This window comes from Macaca nemestrina, chromosome 1 (assembly GCF_043159975.1).
Source record: "Macaca nemestrina isolate mMacNem1 chromosome 1, mMacNem.hap1, whole genome shotgun sequence".
Taxonomy (NCBI): Eukaryota; Metazoa; Chordata; class Mammalia; order Primates; family Cercopithecidae; genus Macaca; species Macaca nemestrina.
Window position 1 is genome coordinate 138,790,779 of NC_092125.1, and position 13,486 is coordinate 138,804,264.

A 13,486-nucleotide genomic window follows, 5' to 3' on the forward strand; every position below is an offset into this window, starting at 1 on the left:
TATAGAATATCTGGAATAATAGAATATTATTTGAAAGAGGGCCCAGAGACTAAATAGGCACCTTAAAAAAAAGAGGACATCTAGATAGCCAATAAACATTAAATGAGTTCAACCTCATTAGTCATCAGGGAAATGCAAAATGAAACCACAATGATGGCTGAACATACATTAAGTAAAAATAAAAAATTTTTAAAAAGACTTGGGAATATCAAGTCTTTGCAAGGACTAGGAAGACCAGAATTCTTCCACGCTTATGGTGGCAGTGTAAAAACTGAACAACTTTGGCAGTGCCAAAGCTGAACACATTCCATTCCATAAATGCACACACATGTGCACCCAAAGACATGCATAAGAATATTTCTAGGAAGTGTTCCTAACAGGTCCAAACAGAAAACAACACAATGCCCATCAATGGGAAGAGGAATAAATAGCCTATTCACATACAGATGCTGCTGGTCTTACAATGGAGCTGCATCCCAATAAACTCACAGTAAGTCAAAAATACGTTAAGTCAAAAAATGCACTTGACGTCCAGGTAAACCCATCATAAAGCTGAAAAGTTCTAAACTGAACCCTCTGTTAAGTCAGGGATGGTCTGCAATTAACCATTACACAGCAATAAAAGTGAAGGAACTATTTTGACACTTACCATGGATCAATCAGCCTCACAATACTGAGGGAAAGAAGTCATACACAAAAGGGTATCGAATATATATAAAGTCCAAAAACAGGCAAAACCAATTTATGTGATAGAAGTCAGGAGCTAATAATTGGAAGAGAACAAGAAGGAGCCTTTAGTGCTATAACAATGTTCTATTTCATTTGGTGTTTGGGTGTGGTTACGAATGTGTCCGCTTTCTTAAAAATTCAGAGCCTAAATTTGTCGTTTTTGTACATATACTACAATAATATGTTTACACATTTAAAAAATGATTTAACTATATGAGGGGATGTGGCAAAAAAAAAAAAAAGGTGGTAGGGAATGTCTAAAATTGATAAACCAAGAAATAGCTATGAAGGCATATTGTTTAAAAAAATGAGATGCAATCACACCGACTAGAAGAGTTTAAAATCATTGTTCCTAAGGTTTGAAGGGGATTGCTTTTCAGTTGTTTTGGCACTTTCTTAAAGTGACATGCATATGCTATGTATATGGAAATGGTCGGAACATTCCAATTCTTCACAAAGGAAAAATCACTAACGTAGGTTTAAAAAAAAAAAGAGACAGCTTCCTGCAGCTAACAATGTCAAAGTCCATCTGTTAGAAGAAAATTCATCCTGCTTCTCAGCACAAATTATGATTTTAAACACCAAGTTTAAAAGTTAAAACTTTACATAAGGTAATGACAGATGCTATCGTATCACCGGTTTTAAGCCAAATGTTAATCATTCAGAAAGGGGGGAAAGAGACAAATGCTAGATATATTTTATTCTATTAATGCAAAACAAACTACCATCGCTGTTTCATACTTCTCATTACATGAAAACTTGTTATGAGAACACAGTGATATGTCTTGGTATGCAGCATGGTGCTCATGGATGAAAGTTCTTATTCTTTGCTTTATTCTTCGGATTAAACTACCATTTCCCAGTGTAGTTTCTGGAAGGTGTTCATAGGAATTACGTAGAAAAAGATGTTCCGTGGTCAATCACGTTTTGGAACCAATGGATTTCTTTATTGTTGGTCTTCTAAGAACCACCATTACATAATGTGATTCTCCAGAAGGATCTTCCTCTGTGCCTCAGATGGTGAGGCACTATAATATATGTTACATAAAAAAGAAAAGAATTAAGAAAAAAAGCCCAAATTGTTGTTTTGATGGCAAGAATCATAACAAAAGCAATTATAAGGCAGCTAGGAGAATACTTCTACGAGTAGGTTTAAGGTAATCCAGAAATCTGAAAATCTGAAACTTCCCCATGCCTTAAAATATTTTCCAAGACGAATAGTATCTTTTAAAGTTTCCTGGATGTTTGGTAGCATTTGTCAGGTACACAGATTTTACTGAACTTTTCTAACAGAGAAATTCATTCAATTAAAAACCACACTTGACAAAACTTTAAAAAAGAGACACTGTGCTAAAAGCATTTTCTGAATTTATTTTTGTGTTTTTCAAGTCAAGACTAAACTATGTATGTTTTCAAGTCAAGGCTGAATTATAAATGAACTTCTCAGCATTTAGATACCAGAATAAAAAGAACAAGCAAAAGTTGTATAGGATATCTGAGTTTTGTTTTGTTTTTTTTTTTTTTTAAATCTGTACAGAAAATAAGTATACAAGTTTGCTAAACAGAAGTGGTAAAAACTGAATGTTATGTATTATGGAATTCAGTACATCAGTTTACTTCGGTAGCCAGTGATTGTTATAGTTAATTCTGCAAAAAAACAAAACCAGTTATGCAGAAACAAGAGTATAAAATGCCCCTTTCAGAAGCTCAGTTTGAGAAACTGATTTCATATCTAGCTTATTGATTATACTCAGTTTCAGTTCTCCCTGGGTAAATAATACATAAAGTCATTAATGATGTTTTGATGAACTGAAATCATCTTCTCTTAGGATCGTTCAACATAATAACCCAAATATTAAAAAGTTATTTAAGATTCACAGAGATAAAACAGTGCCTCGGAAACATAATTCACCCATGTATATATAATAATTTTAGAACATACTTTTTAAACATAAAATCACAGTCAAAGACAGTGATAGCATTGCACACTCAGTGCATTACTTCATGTAGTGCCTTCCTATGGCTCATCTGGAGTTTAATACCAAATAACCACCACACTTCTAATAAATGGGCTTCTAACACACACAAATTTGTCTAATTCTTTAAAAAATCTAAAACTCCCATAAGACCTTGAGCCTGGCATGTTAAGGACTTTGTGTTTTAATATCCCAAACATTGGGAAGATTAGTGTGATACATGGTAACCCCTCCTTGTAAGCAAGACTGCACATATACTTTAAACAACTCAATACTGCAGACTGAGAGGGGTACATTTATCATTTAGTTAAGGAAAATCAAAATGGCTTTCCTGGAGTTAAATGCACCCAAGACACACACAAGGAATGAGTATTACTGTGGCAGCTAAAGAAATCTGCCACTGTGTAATAAATGCTGTTATGCAACGATGTTATACATTTAAATAATACATTATGATTTGTTTCCAACTACCATGGGGCACAGGAAAATGAAACTGAAGACTACCTGGCTGGAACAGGACAAATGATAACCTGGTTTTAAATAGGGTTCTTCATTGAAGGAAAAGATAGAGCCATAAAAGTCCAATTAGCTGACTTCAAATGGTTTACATCCCAGGATGAATCAGGTTACAGTGATTGAAGCCCAATTTAATTTAGGCAGGTTTTTAACCACAAGAATAAGGACATTCTTAGTACATATTAATAATTAAACCAACATATACACAATTAGCAATATCCTATATAATACTAAATGTTTTAACAACTTGTTCTCCATTATTCTATATCTAGTTAATTTGTTGCTTTGTTTTTTTTTTTTTTTAAAAACCAAGCTCAACTTTATTTTACAATGTACTTTGCATTTCTAAGTGTATTCTGTAATTATTTCATTGAAGCAGGTATAGTTCTCCAGATTTCTCTAAGAGCCAAACTCAACTGTATCTTCTGTTATCTGTTTGAATTCATAGTTGCCTCTGCCATCCATATGCAGGTAGTACTATGGGAAAGAAGGGAGAAAAAAGTCAGTAACTAAGTGAATACAGTACTGTCCTTTATGAAAAGTAAAATACAGACTTCCTCATTATTTTAAGGGAGCTAAATCTATAAGCATCCCACAAATTAGAATGCTTCCTTAACTCCATGACCAAGAATCTCAGCTACCAGTAGGTTAAACTGTGCTAAATGCAGGACTGTTCCATATGTCAGTCAGTATTGCTTCCTGTAGCCTGATTTCCTAAATCAGCTCGGAATCTCTAGCTTAAGGCTTTTTATTTGTTTTTAATTTAGTAGAGGGGAAAAAGAGCTATAAAAAGTGCCTATATATCCTAACCTCTGGAGACACAACAGCAGTTACAAAGCCTTCTGTTTTTATTTAGTGGCTTATTTGCAGAAAGCTTTCTGAGTTTCCATTTTCTGTATTACTATTTCTTAGCTATCCTGGCCCCTCTCATTCTAGTTGTGTTCCCCTCCTTCACATGATCACTGGCCTGATGATTATTTTGCTACTTGTCTATACCTCCAAAAGAAGAGGAAAGTGAAACCCAGATGCTCTCAATTCCTCTCAATGTCCTATGGCTATAATATTTATGAACTTCTGAGAAAACACAAAGGCTTGGCTATATTTTAAAGGGCTTTCATTTCTAGTTATTCAATTTCTTGTTCAGCTCATGAAAAACTGACAAATTATAATATGCAATAAAATAATAAAAGCTATCTTTAAAAGTCATACAGTTATATACAATTTCATTGAATTTTATTAAGTACTTTCATATAGGCTACCTGTCTAATTTTCATGGTAAGCTAAGAGATAGGCAGGTAAGGATCAATAACTTCATTATACAAAGGAAGTAATTGAGGCTAGAAACACTGGTGCCTGAACCCAGGCTCTCCAACTTCAAATCCTATGCTCTTCATTTTATCACTTGTAGACTATCATCTACATCCTAAAGCTCTTGAAGGTAAAGATTGTAATTAATTTGCATCCCTTATGACACTTAGCTCAGTATCTGGCAAAAAAAAGGGTCCTTAATCAGGTTATATGTTTTGTGTAGCAAGATACCCTTACCATTATTCCAATTTTTCTCAAACCCTTGCTTTTACCTAAAATTTCTATATCATTTAGGAAGAAAAAAAGGAAAAAGGAAGGAAAGAAGAGAAGAAAGGAAAGAGGGAAGGGGGAAAGACAGAAAGGAAAGAAGAAAAGAAAGGAAGAAAGGAAGGGAGGGAGGGAGGAGGAAAGAAAATAAAGAGAATTAAACTGGGTTTACTTCCAGGTTTTGAGCATTTTACATTAAGAGTTGAAAAGAACTGCCATAGTGAGAATGGCACTACTGAAGCAACAGAACAAGTAACACACGTGCACCAATGTAAGCCTCACTTGAATATCTTTGTAAATTATAGTCACTACCTAATGAATCCTATTTACTACAGTGCATTGATAAACATAGCTGACATTACTCAATCTTCCCCCTTGTAGTCCTGACCTCTATTAAAAATGCCCCTAAATTTTTTGCCATCTAATTCTTCTTAAGACTTTTTCTCCTCTGTCACTTCTGGATAAGAAAAGTTTACTTCACCATATTTGTGATAAGACTATGCAAAGTTTAGTCAGTTACTATTAACAGATAAGAGTCACTTGTAAAACTGGAGAAAAAATGTTACACCATTGCTTTCAAAACCGACAACTACAATATTTAAGAAAATCCTATTTTATAAAACAAATAAAACCGCCTTTTCTCCTTAAGACATATGTTTAAGGGAATACAAACCATAAAATTTAAAACCATATTCACCAGAATTCTTATTTTAAAGAAAATAAAATTTCGCTGTACCATTCAATGAAAGAAATACAAACCTCATGATGTTTCCAAAGAGATTTCCTATGAGACACAGTGAAGAGAGTGATGCCAACCTAATACAAAGAAAATGATTTAGGTTTAATCAATTAGAGAGTCACAAATTAAACTAGTCCATGTACTTTAAGCTGTTAAGAGGACTGTCTTCAGTGATTAAAGTTAAAAAGCAGTGTCAATGAGAAAAAAATTACAACTGATGCCAAATGTTTATAGCAATGGAAAACACTGGCCATCAACCACATAATAAAAACTACCAGGTACTGGCATTAAGTGTATTATTCTGTTTTGGGCAAAAAACATATCTCCTAGCATGTCTCCTATTTTATTGTGAAAAATATATGAGAGGAATATGAGAAGGATAAAAATAGCCAAAGGTCAAAATCAGGAAAAATTAAATCAGTATAGCATTGTTGACAGTCAACTTGCTTCTCAAATACAGGGTCATAATCCCCTACCATAAACTATTGTTTTGGAATGTGTCTTGGAATTCAGATTTTGAAAATGTATTATTTAACACCCCCAGAGAGTTCTGAGGCAGAATTTTGTAATTAAACACATAAATGTTTCAGCAGCAACACATATGGACACTGATATTAAGTGAGACAAATAGAGTTTAAATATCTTTTGTTAGCTTAGGCAAAGTTTTACCCAGTGAACTTGCTACAAAATTATGAAAAATGTTTTGAATTTAAGCACTTTCTGGATTTCAGATTGTGAATACGTATTTATAGATCTGTACTTCAGATTTTCAAAAACAAAACAAAACAGAACAAAAACATTAATAGGTAACAGCTGTAGTTGCTCTAGACCAGTGGTTCTCAACCAAGGAGGGGAGGTTGGTGATATCTGTCCCTTGGGGGGACATTTGGCAATGACTGGAGGCATTTTTATTGTCACAACTGGAAGTACTACTGGCATCTAATGGGTAGAGGCCAAGGATGCTTTCTAAACATCCTCCAGTGCACAGCAACCCCCAGCCCTGCCCAACCAGGAATTACCAGTCAAAAGGTCAATAGTGCCAAGACCAAGAAACCCCACTCTGGGTCACTGTTCCTCCAAGTGGATCACTCAAGGCTGGCAAATGCATGCTTAGGGCATCTGGGAAATTTTTACCATGGTTTCTTAATTTCATTTTCATTTTGATGATAATTTTTAAAAGATCATTATAAGTATATTCTGGGTCATTTTTACCATGAGATTGAAGTTCCTAAGTTTGTATTTACACCTCTGATTGCCAAAGTGATAAAACATAAAACTTCAAATGTGTTTGCCTGCACTTTAAAAAGGAACTTAAATTGGTTAGGAATTGCATAATAAAATAAACATATTATCAGTATTAATAAAACATATATTTCAACCATACCACACTTTTCTGATTTTTCAAAGCTCATTTCAGGTATTATTTCTCTGTTCATGATTCTACAATAGTTGGATTAGATATCTACTTAATGCACACATTCTTTATATGAGGATATAAAAAATATATGGAGTATATGTCAAAATAAAAAGCAAAATGCAAAATAATAAAATTTGAACCTCAGATTCTATCTTTCCTTAGTTAAATCCCAAACCACTGGTTTAGTTTCATCTAAATGGTACCATAGGTCTCTTTAATGTTGCAAGTTTGAAACTGTATTTGTTTTGTCTGTATTTAATGTGTAACTTTATATTAATTTTGTAGCTGTAAAAGAGCTCTAGGCTTAAGGAGTTCACACCTCATTTCATGTTTATACATGTTTAAGTGCTATCACAGTAATTTAAATTATCAATGAGGCCCCATATGAATTTTCTTTTAAATGGAACTGATGTTTTACAGAATTTATACAGTCTTCTGTGGGGATTTCAAGCCTATACCTAGGGCATAAGAGGAAATCACGTGGTCAAAATTACCAGCAAAGAGCCGCTATGTTATTGAATTAAGTGCAGACTACATGGTTTTATGTATATGAGAATACCATAAACATCTCTAATACCTATGAAATTTGAAAACCAACATGAACAAATGTATAATTATATATTACCAAGGCAAATTCAGAATAGAAAATAAATCATTAACAAGATAAAATCAGTAGTTAAAATCTTTCTACAAAGAATACCAAATTTATTCTTTTTATCATCACACTAGTGCTTCTTAAACTTTAATGTGCATTTGAATCATCTTAGAATTTTGTTAAAATGCAGATTCTGGTTTAGCAGGGCTTAATAGTAGGAATTCATACTATATATACTCAATATGACCTTTATTATTTATTGAGAACTCCCAAAGAACGAATACAAAATGTTAAAAATCCTCATCTACCTCATTTACTTATATAGAAACTATAAAATGGCTAGGATATACTACATTTGTTCCAAAATTTAACCACAGTATAGATGTTGGTAACAATTTCTCAAAGAAGGAAAAAAAAAGAAAGAAAATTGATACTACTGAATAATTACTTAAAGAATGGAACCAATAAAGACAGCTTCAGACTTGGCTACTAAAAGCAGCTTTGGTAAAATAGTGCTCAGGCTAGAAAATAAAACGAATAAATTAAAAATTGCCAAATAATTATTGTTGAGTCTTATTCATTTAAAAAAAACCCTAATTTTAGATAAAGTTAATGGAATAAATTAAGAAAAGCGCAATTTATTAACTCTGAGTATAAGTAATGAGGTAAAGGGGAATAGATTTAAATATGTTGTTTTATATCTCATTAATATATTAATACTAATATATTAATGCTAATATATTAATGAGATATAAAACAACATATTTAATATTAATGCAATATAAAACAACATATTTAAATCTATTTCTATATATAAAGAGATTATATACAGAATTGTATTTATAATTATTTTTCTTTTACTCATATGTTTTAAATCTTTATTAAAACAAGAAATCTTTGGGTAGAAATTGTGTTACTTTTTGACTTGGAATCTTCTCTTTGGACAGATTTGGACACAGTTTACACTAGGAAAGAGGCCATGGCTTCTCAAACTGAGCACCTGCACACTTACCTTTCGACAATGACTGTAAATGTAGCCTTCCACGTCGACACTAACTGCACTTGTGCATTCGTCCAAAATGGCAAACTGGGGTTTATGATAAAATAATCTTGCCATCTGAAGCATAAAAAAAAAATTTTTGTGTAAAACACAGGCAGAGACCTAAAATTAATAAGCCGAAACAAACTTAAGTTAAATATGCATTTGCAGTCTTGTAAATCAAAAGTATAAAAATTATTCTAATTCAAAATATCTACTTCCCAGAAATAGAAACAATATAAACATAACTGTTTTCACTGTCATCCTGAACAAAGGGAAAAATGTACTTCATGGGAAATATTAATTGCTCGGAGTAAAACACAAAACTTAAGACTGATGAGAGAGGGAGTTTCAAACTAGTATTAAAGAAAGCTCACTAAACAAATAAGATTACAGAATACATATTTTAACCAAATCTCAGAATTCAGACTAGATGACTCTGATGCAAAAAGGTCTCTATTTTAAATATTTTATTGCTTAAGTAATGGTACCAATTACTATTCTCACCAATAATTTTTTATTGTACCTGTTTTATATCCCCATTGTCAGTTCTGGTTGTGCTCATTTTTTTAAGCCTTTGCTAATTTTATAAATGAAAATTAATATCAAAATTATAGCATACATTTCTTTGACTATCAGGAATGATGAACATTTTCCCACATTTTTGTTCCCATGTATTTTCTGGGGACCGTTTATTCTGATCTTTTGTGTAACAGATATTCCAATTTTTGTCATCTGCCCCCTGAAAAGATCTCCATGTTTAAGACCAGTGGGGCAGTCTTCTATCCTTAATTTATCTTCTCTGCAACATTCTCCTTAGAAGACCACTCCATCCTTCTTGAGAAAGTGATAGTAAAACCATGCACATAAGTTTCCTCCTACTTCTGAGGATCCTTTTTCAGTTTCTTTTCTAGCACTTTCTCCTCCACTTGACCATTAAATACAGGAGCTCCTTAGGGCTAATTTCTAGGTCTCCTTCTCTTTTTCCTGTATTCTATCTCTCAGTGATCTCATCCAATCTTCTGATTTCAAATAGTATTTACATTCTATAAACTTGCAATATGCATCTCTCACTCATACTTCTCTATTTCCAGATATATAAAAATTTCGGCCAGGCACAGTGGCTCATGCCTATAATCCCAGCACTTTGTGAGGCTGTGGCAGGAGCATTGCTAGAGATCAGGAGTTTGAAACCAGCCCAGGCAACACAGGGAAACCACATCTCCACTTAAAAAAAAAAAAAAAAAAAAAAAAAAAAAATTAGCCAAGCATGATGGTGTTCACCTGTGGTTCCAACTACTCAGGAGGCTAAGACAGGAGGGCTTGAGCCCAGTAGGTCAAGGCTGTAGTGAGCTATGATCAGGCCACTGCACTCCAGCATGGCTGAAACAGCAAGATGCTATCTCAAAAAACAAAAATTTAAAATTTGACACATTTAAAAAATTAAAAATAAAAATTCCTATTCGAGTTTTTACTTGGGTATCTCACAAGACTCTCAAATGTTAAAAGTCTAAAACTCAAATGTAATTTCTAGATTTTCCCTCTAAAATCCATTCCCTTCCCTAATCTTGAACACTTCAGCAAATAAACTATCAAACAGTTGTTCCAGCTAGAAAGCCAGGAGTTCTCCCTGGTCTGGTCCTTCCCTTTTCCTCTTCCCTTTCACTCTCCCACCACTATTTTTAGAATGAACTAAAAAGTCCATTCAAGTAAGAAATGTGAAGTTTCAAGTTCACTCCCTTTTCCTCATCTCCACAAACATGCCCTTAGCCCAGAGCATACTCATCTCCTGTCTGGATAGACTACAAGTAAGCTCCTACCACTTCTGCTGCTCCTCTCCAGTCCACTCTCCATATAACCAGAGAACATCTTTCACACATGTCAATCAGGGAACTTCACTCTCTGGCTTAAAACCTTTCAACAACTTCCCATTTCACTTAAAATTCAAACTCCTTACCATGGTCTACAAGACCTGCACGATCTTATTCCTATTTACTCTAACCTCAACATTCTAGCCAACACCACCTCCTCTCAACTGCTAGGAACAAGGTGCCTTATGCCTTAGAGGCTTAAGCACATGTCATTCTTTTCGTATGTCTTAAATGCCTTACTCTGCTCCTTAGAGCTTTCAAATTTCTGCTTATAATGTCATATTCTCAGGCAATCCTACCCTCATCCCTAACCACAATCCAAGTGGGTCCTTTCTGTAACACCTCTGAAGCACTTCATATATTGTGAATTGTATATTTGTCTTTGTCTACCTGCCTAAGCTGTAAGATTTACAAAAGCTGGGGCAGAACATGGTGGTTCATGCCTATAATCCCAGCACTTTGCGGGGCTGAGGAGGGCAGATCACTTGAGGCTAGGAGTTCGAGACTAGCCTGGCCAACATGGTGAAACCTTGTATCTACTAAAAATACAAAAATTAGCCAGTCATGGTGGCGCATGCCTGTAGTCCCAGCTACCTGGAAGGCTGAGGAACAAGAATCGCTTGTACCTGAGAGGTGGAGGTTGCAGTGAGCCAAGCTTGTGCAACTGCACTCCAGCCTGGGTAACACTCAGCCTGGGTGAGACTCTGTCTCAAAAAAAAAAAAAAAAATGCAGAAAAGCAGAGACTGTTTTAATCACTACTACGTACTGAATACTTATATATGGGTAGCATTCAAATATCTAATAAATGAATGACTAAAATAGCTTTCCACCTATTTGCATGAGGTGAGGAAGGGGAGGCAGCAAGTATAGACTATGAAGAAGTTCAACTGTGCAGAAAATGAAAGGTACAGACCACAGGGAAGCTTTGGCTAAGGCTGAGTTTGCTTTTTAGATCAAAGAGACCTGAAAAATGTCTTTCTGCAAGAGAAGGACTAGAAGAGGTTAAATGTAGGTGGGGGCTGAGGGAGGGGACATAACCGAAGGAAAAGGATGTGATAAAGTCAGAAGACAGAGGGTCTATAAACATAGATGGAGATATTAGCCTTTCTCAAGAAAGATGACATATCTTCCACAGACAGTGGAAGTAGGAAGGTCAGGACAGAGCAGCACACACTTAATTAAGAGGAATGGTTATCTGAGGGCATTCCACCAATGTCTCTCCTCTCTGCTCCCAAAAGACTCTGTGCATACCTCCCTCCTCACACTTAGTACATGACATGGACATTTTCTCATCACGTGTCTCTCTCTCCCACTATGTTGTCAACTACTTAATGCCACAATACAAGAAAGTTGTAAAGCAGGAGTGTCCAATTTTTTTGGTTTCCCTGGGCCACATTAGAAGAATTGTCTTGGGTCACCCATAAAATACACTAACACTAACGATATCTGATGAGCTTAAAAAAAAAATCACGGCTGGGTGCAGTGGCTCATGAGGTCTGGAGATCGAGACCATCCTGGCTAACACAGTGAAACCCTGTCTCTACTAAAAATACAAAAAATACAAAAAAATTAGCCGGGCGTGGTGGCGGGCGCCTGTAGTCCCAGCTACTCGGGCGGCTGAGGTAGGAGAATGGCGTGAACCTGGGAGGCGGAGCTTGCAGTGAGCCAAGATCACGCCACTGCACTCCAGCCTGGGCAACAGAGCAAGACTCCGCTTCAAAAAAAAAAAAAAAAAAAATTCACGCCCACAAAAAATTCTCATAATATTTTAAGAAAGTTTATGAATTTGTGTTAGCTTGCATTCAAAGCTGTCCTGGGCTGCATGCATCCGTGAGCTGCAGGTTGGGCAAGTTTGTTGTAAAGTGAATAAGCATATGCACACTGGAGCCATACTGCTTGCCTTAAGCCTGACAAAGCCCCCACCATCAGCTTTAACATTTACTAGCTGTCTTTGCTTGGCCAGTTACTGAACTGTACAGAAGTTCAATCTCCTCTGTAAAATGGGGCATTTCGGCCAGGCGCAGTGGCTCACACGTAAAATCCCAGCACGTTGGGAGGTCGAGGCAGGCGGATCATTTGAAGTCAGGAACTTGAGACCAGCCTGGCCAACATGGTGAAACCCCGTCTCTACTAAAAAAAAATACAAAAATTAGCCAGGTGTGGTGGTGCTTGCCTGTAATCCCAGCCACTTGGGAGGCTGAGGCAGGAGAATCTCTTGAACCTGGGAGGCGGAGGTTATGGTGAGCTGAGATCGTGCCACTGTACTCCAGCCTGGGTGACAGAATGAGACTCTGTCTCAAAGAAAAAAAACAAAAACAAAACAGGAGGGGTGGCATTCCCAGTTCTTACCTCACAGGACTGCTGTGACGATGAAATGAGATCACCTGTGTAAGGTGCCTGACATACTGTCTGTCATCTATTCAGCACTCAATAAAAATTAGCTGTCATTGAACTGAAATAATAGCCTATCTTCTTTGAGAAGTAGAAGGCAAGTTATTCTGCCAAGTGCGGTGGGTTAAGTAATGGGGTAGAAAACCCAAAATTGGTAGTTTTAAAATGATTGTCATGAAAAATGAGAGGAGGATAAAAATAAGTAAAATGATTGCTAAGCCATGCTGTGAGCCCATCTGATGTTTTTTAGCTGTGCTCAGAAGAGTGGTTAGAGAAGTGCCAAGGCAAAGAACTGCCAAGGCAAATAATTGGGTTGGGATTTAGGTAATAGGATGACACAAAAAGTGGGAAAGGAAGTTAAGGGGAAGGGATGAACTGTTCATTCCTTAAGAAATATATCTTATCTCCTATAGGCCATGCCCTGGATTATGAAGTCTGTACTGGACAGTAAAGGAGGCAGAGACAGAAAAGGACTGATCAGTTGTAAGAAAAGGGAAGGATCAATATTCTAGAGATCTCAGGGAATTTGAGAAAGGGGCATAGTTGCTTAAGGTTAAAAAAAAAGATTTACAAAAATGGATTTAAAAAAACACTAAAAATTTTATAACAGTGGTATCTCTGGTAAAGGGGTTTGGCC

At 35.6% G+C, this 13,486-nt stretch overlaps 1 protein-coding gene across 9 annotated transcripts in view; it reads right to left on the reverse strand.

Moving 5' to 3' along the window:
* Nucleotides 1–3,505: 3,505 nt before the first annotated feature.
* The window catches only part of LOC105485414 (ATP binding cassette subfamily D member 3), a 99,968-nt gene continuing 89,987 nt past the window's right edge, over nucleotides 3,506–13,486 (reverse strand). For all 9 annotated transcript variants that reach the window (XM_011747762.3, XM_011747763.3, XM_011747770.3 and 6 more), the window contains 3 exons: nucleotides 8,560–8,664; nucleotides 5,556–5,612; nucleotides 3,506–3,698 (listed from right to left, as the gene is read on the reverse strand). In XM_011747762.3, coding sequence (XP_011746064.1) covers nucleotides 3,621–3,698; nucleotides 5,556–5,612; nucleotides 8,560–8,664 — 240 coding nt within the window. In that variant the 3' untranslated portion in view covers nucleotides 3,506–3,620. The remainder of the gene's footprint in view (nucleotides 3,699–5,555; nucleotides 5,613–8,559; nucleotides 8,665–13,486) is intronic.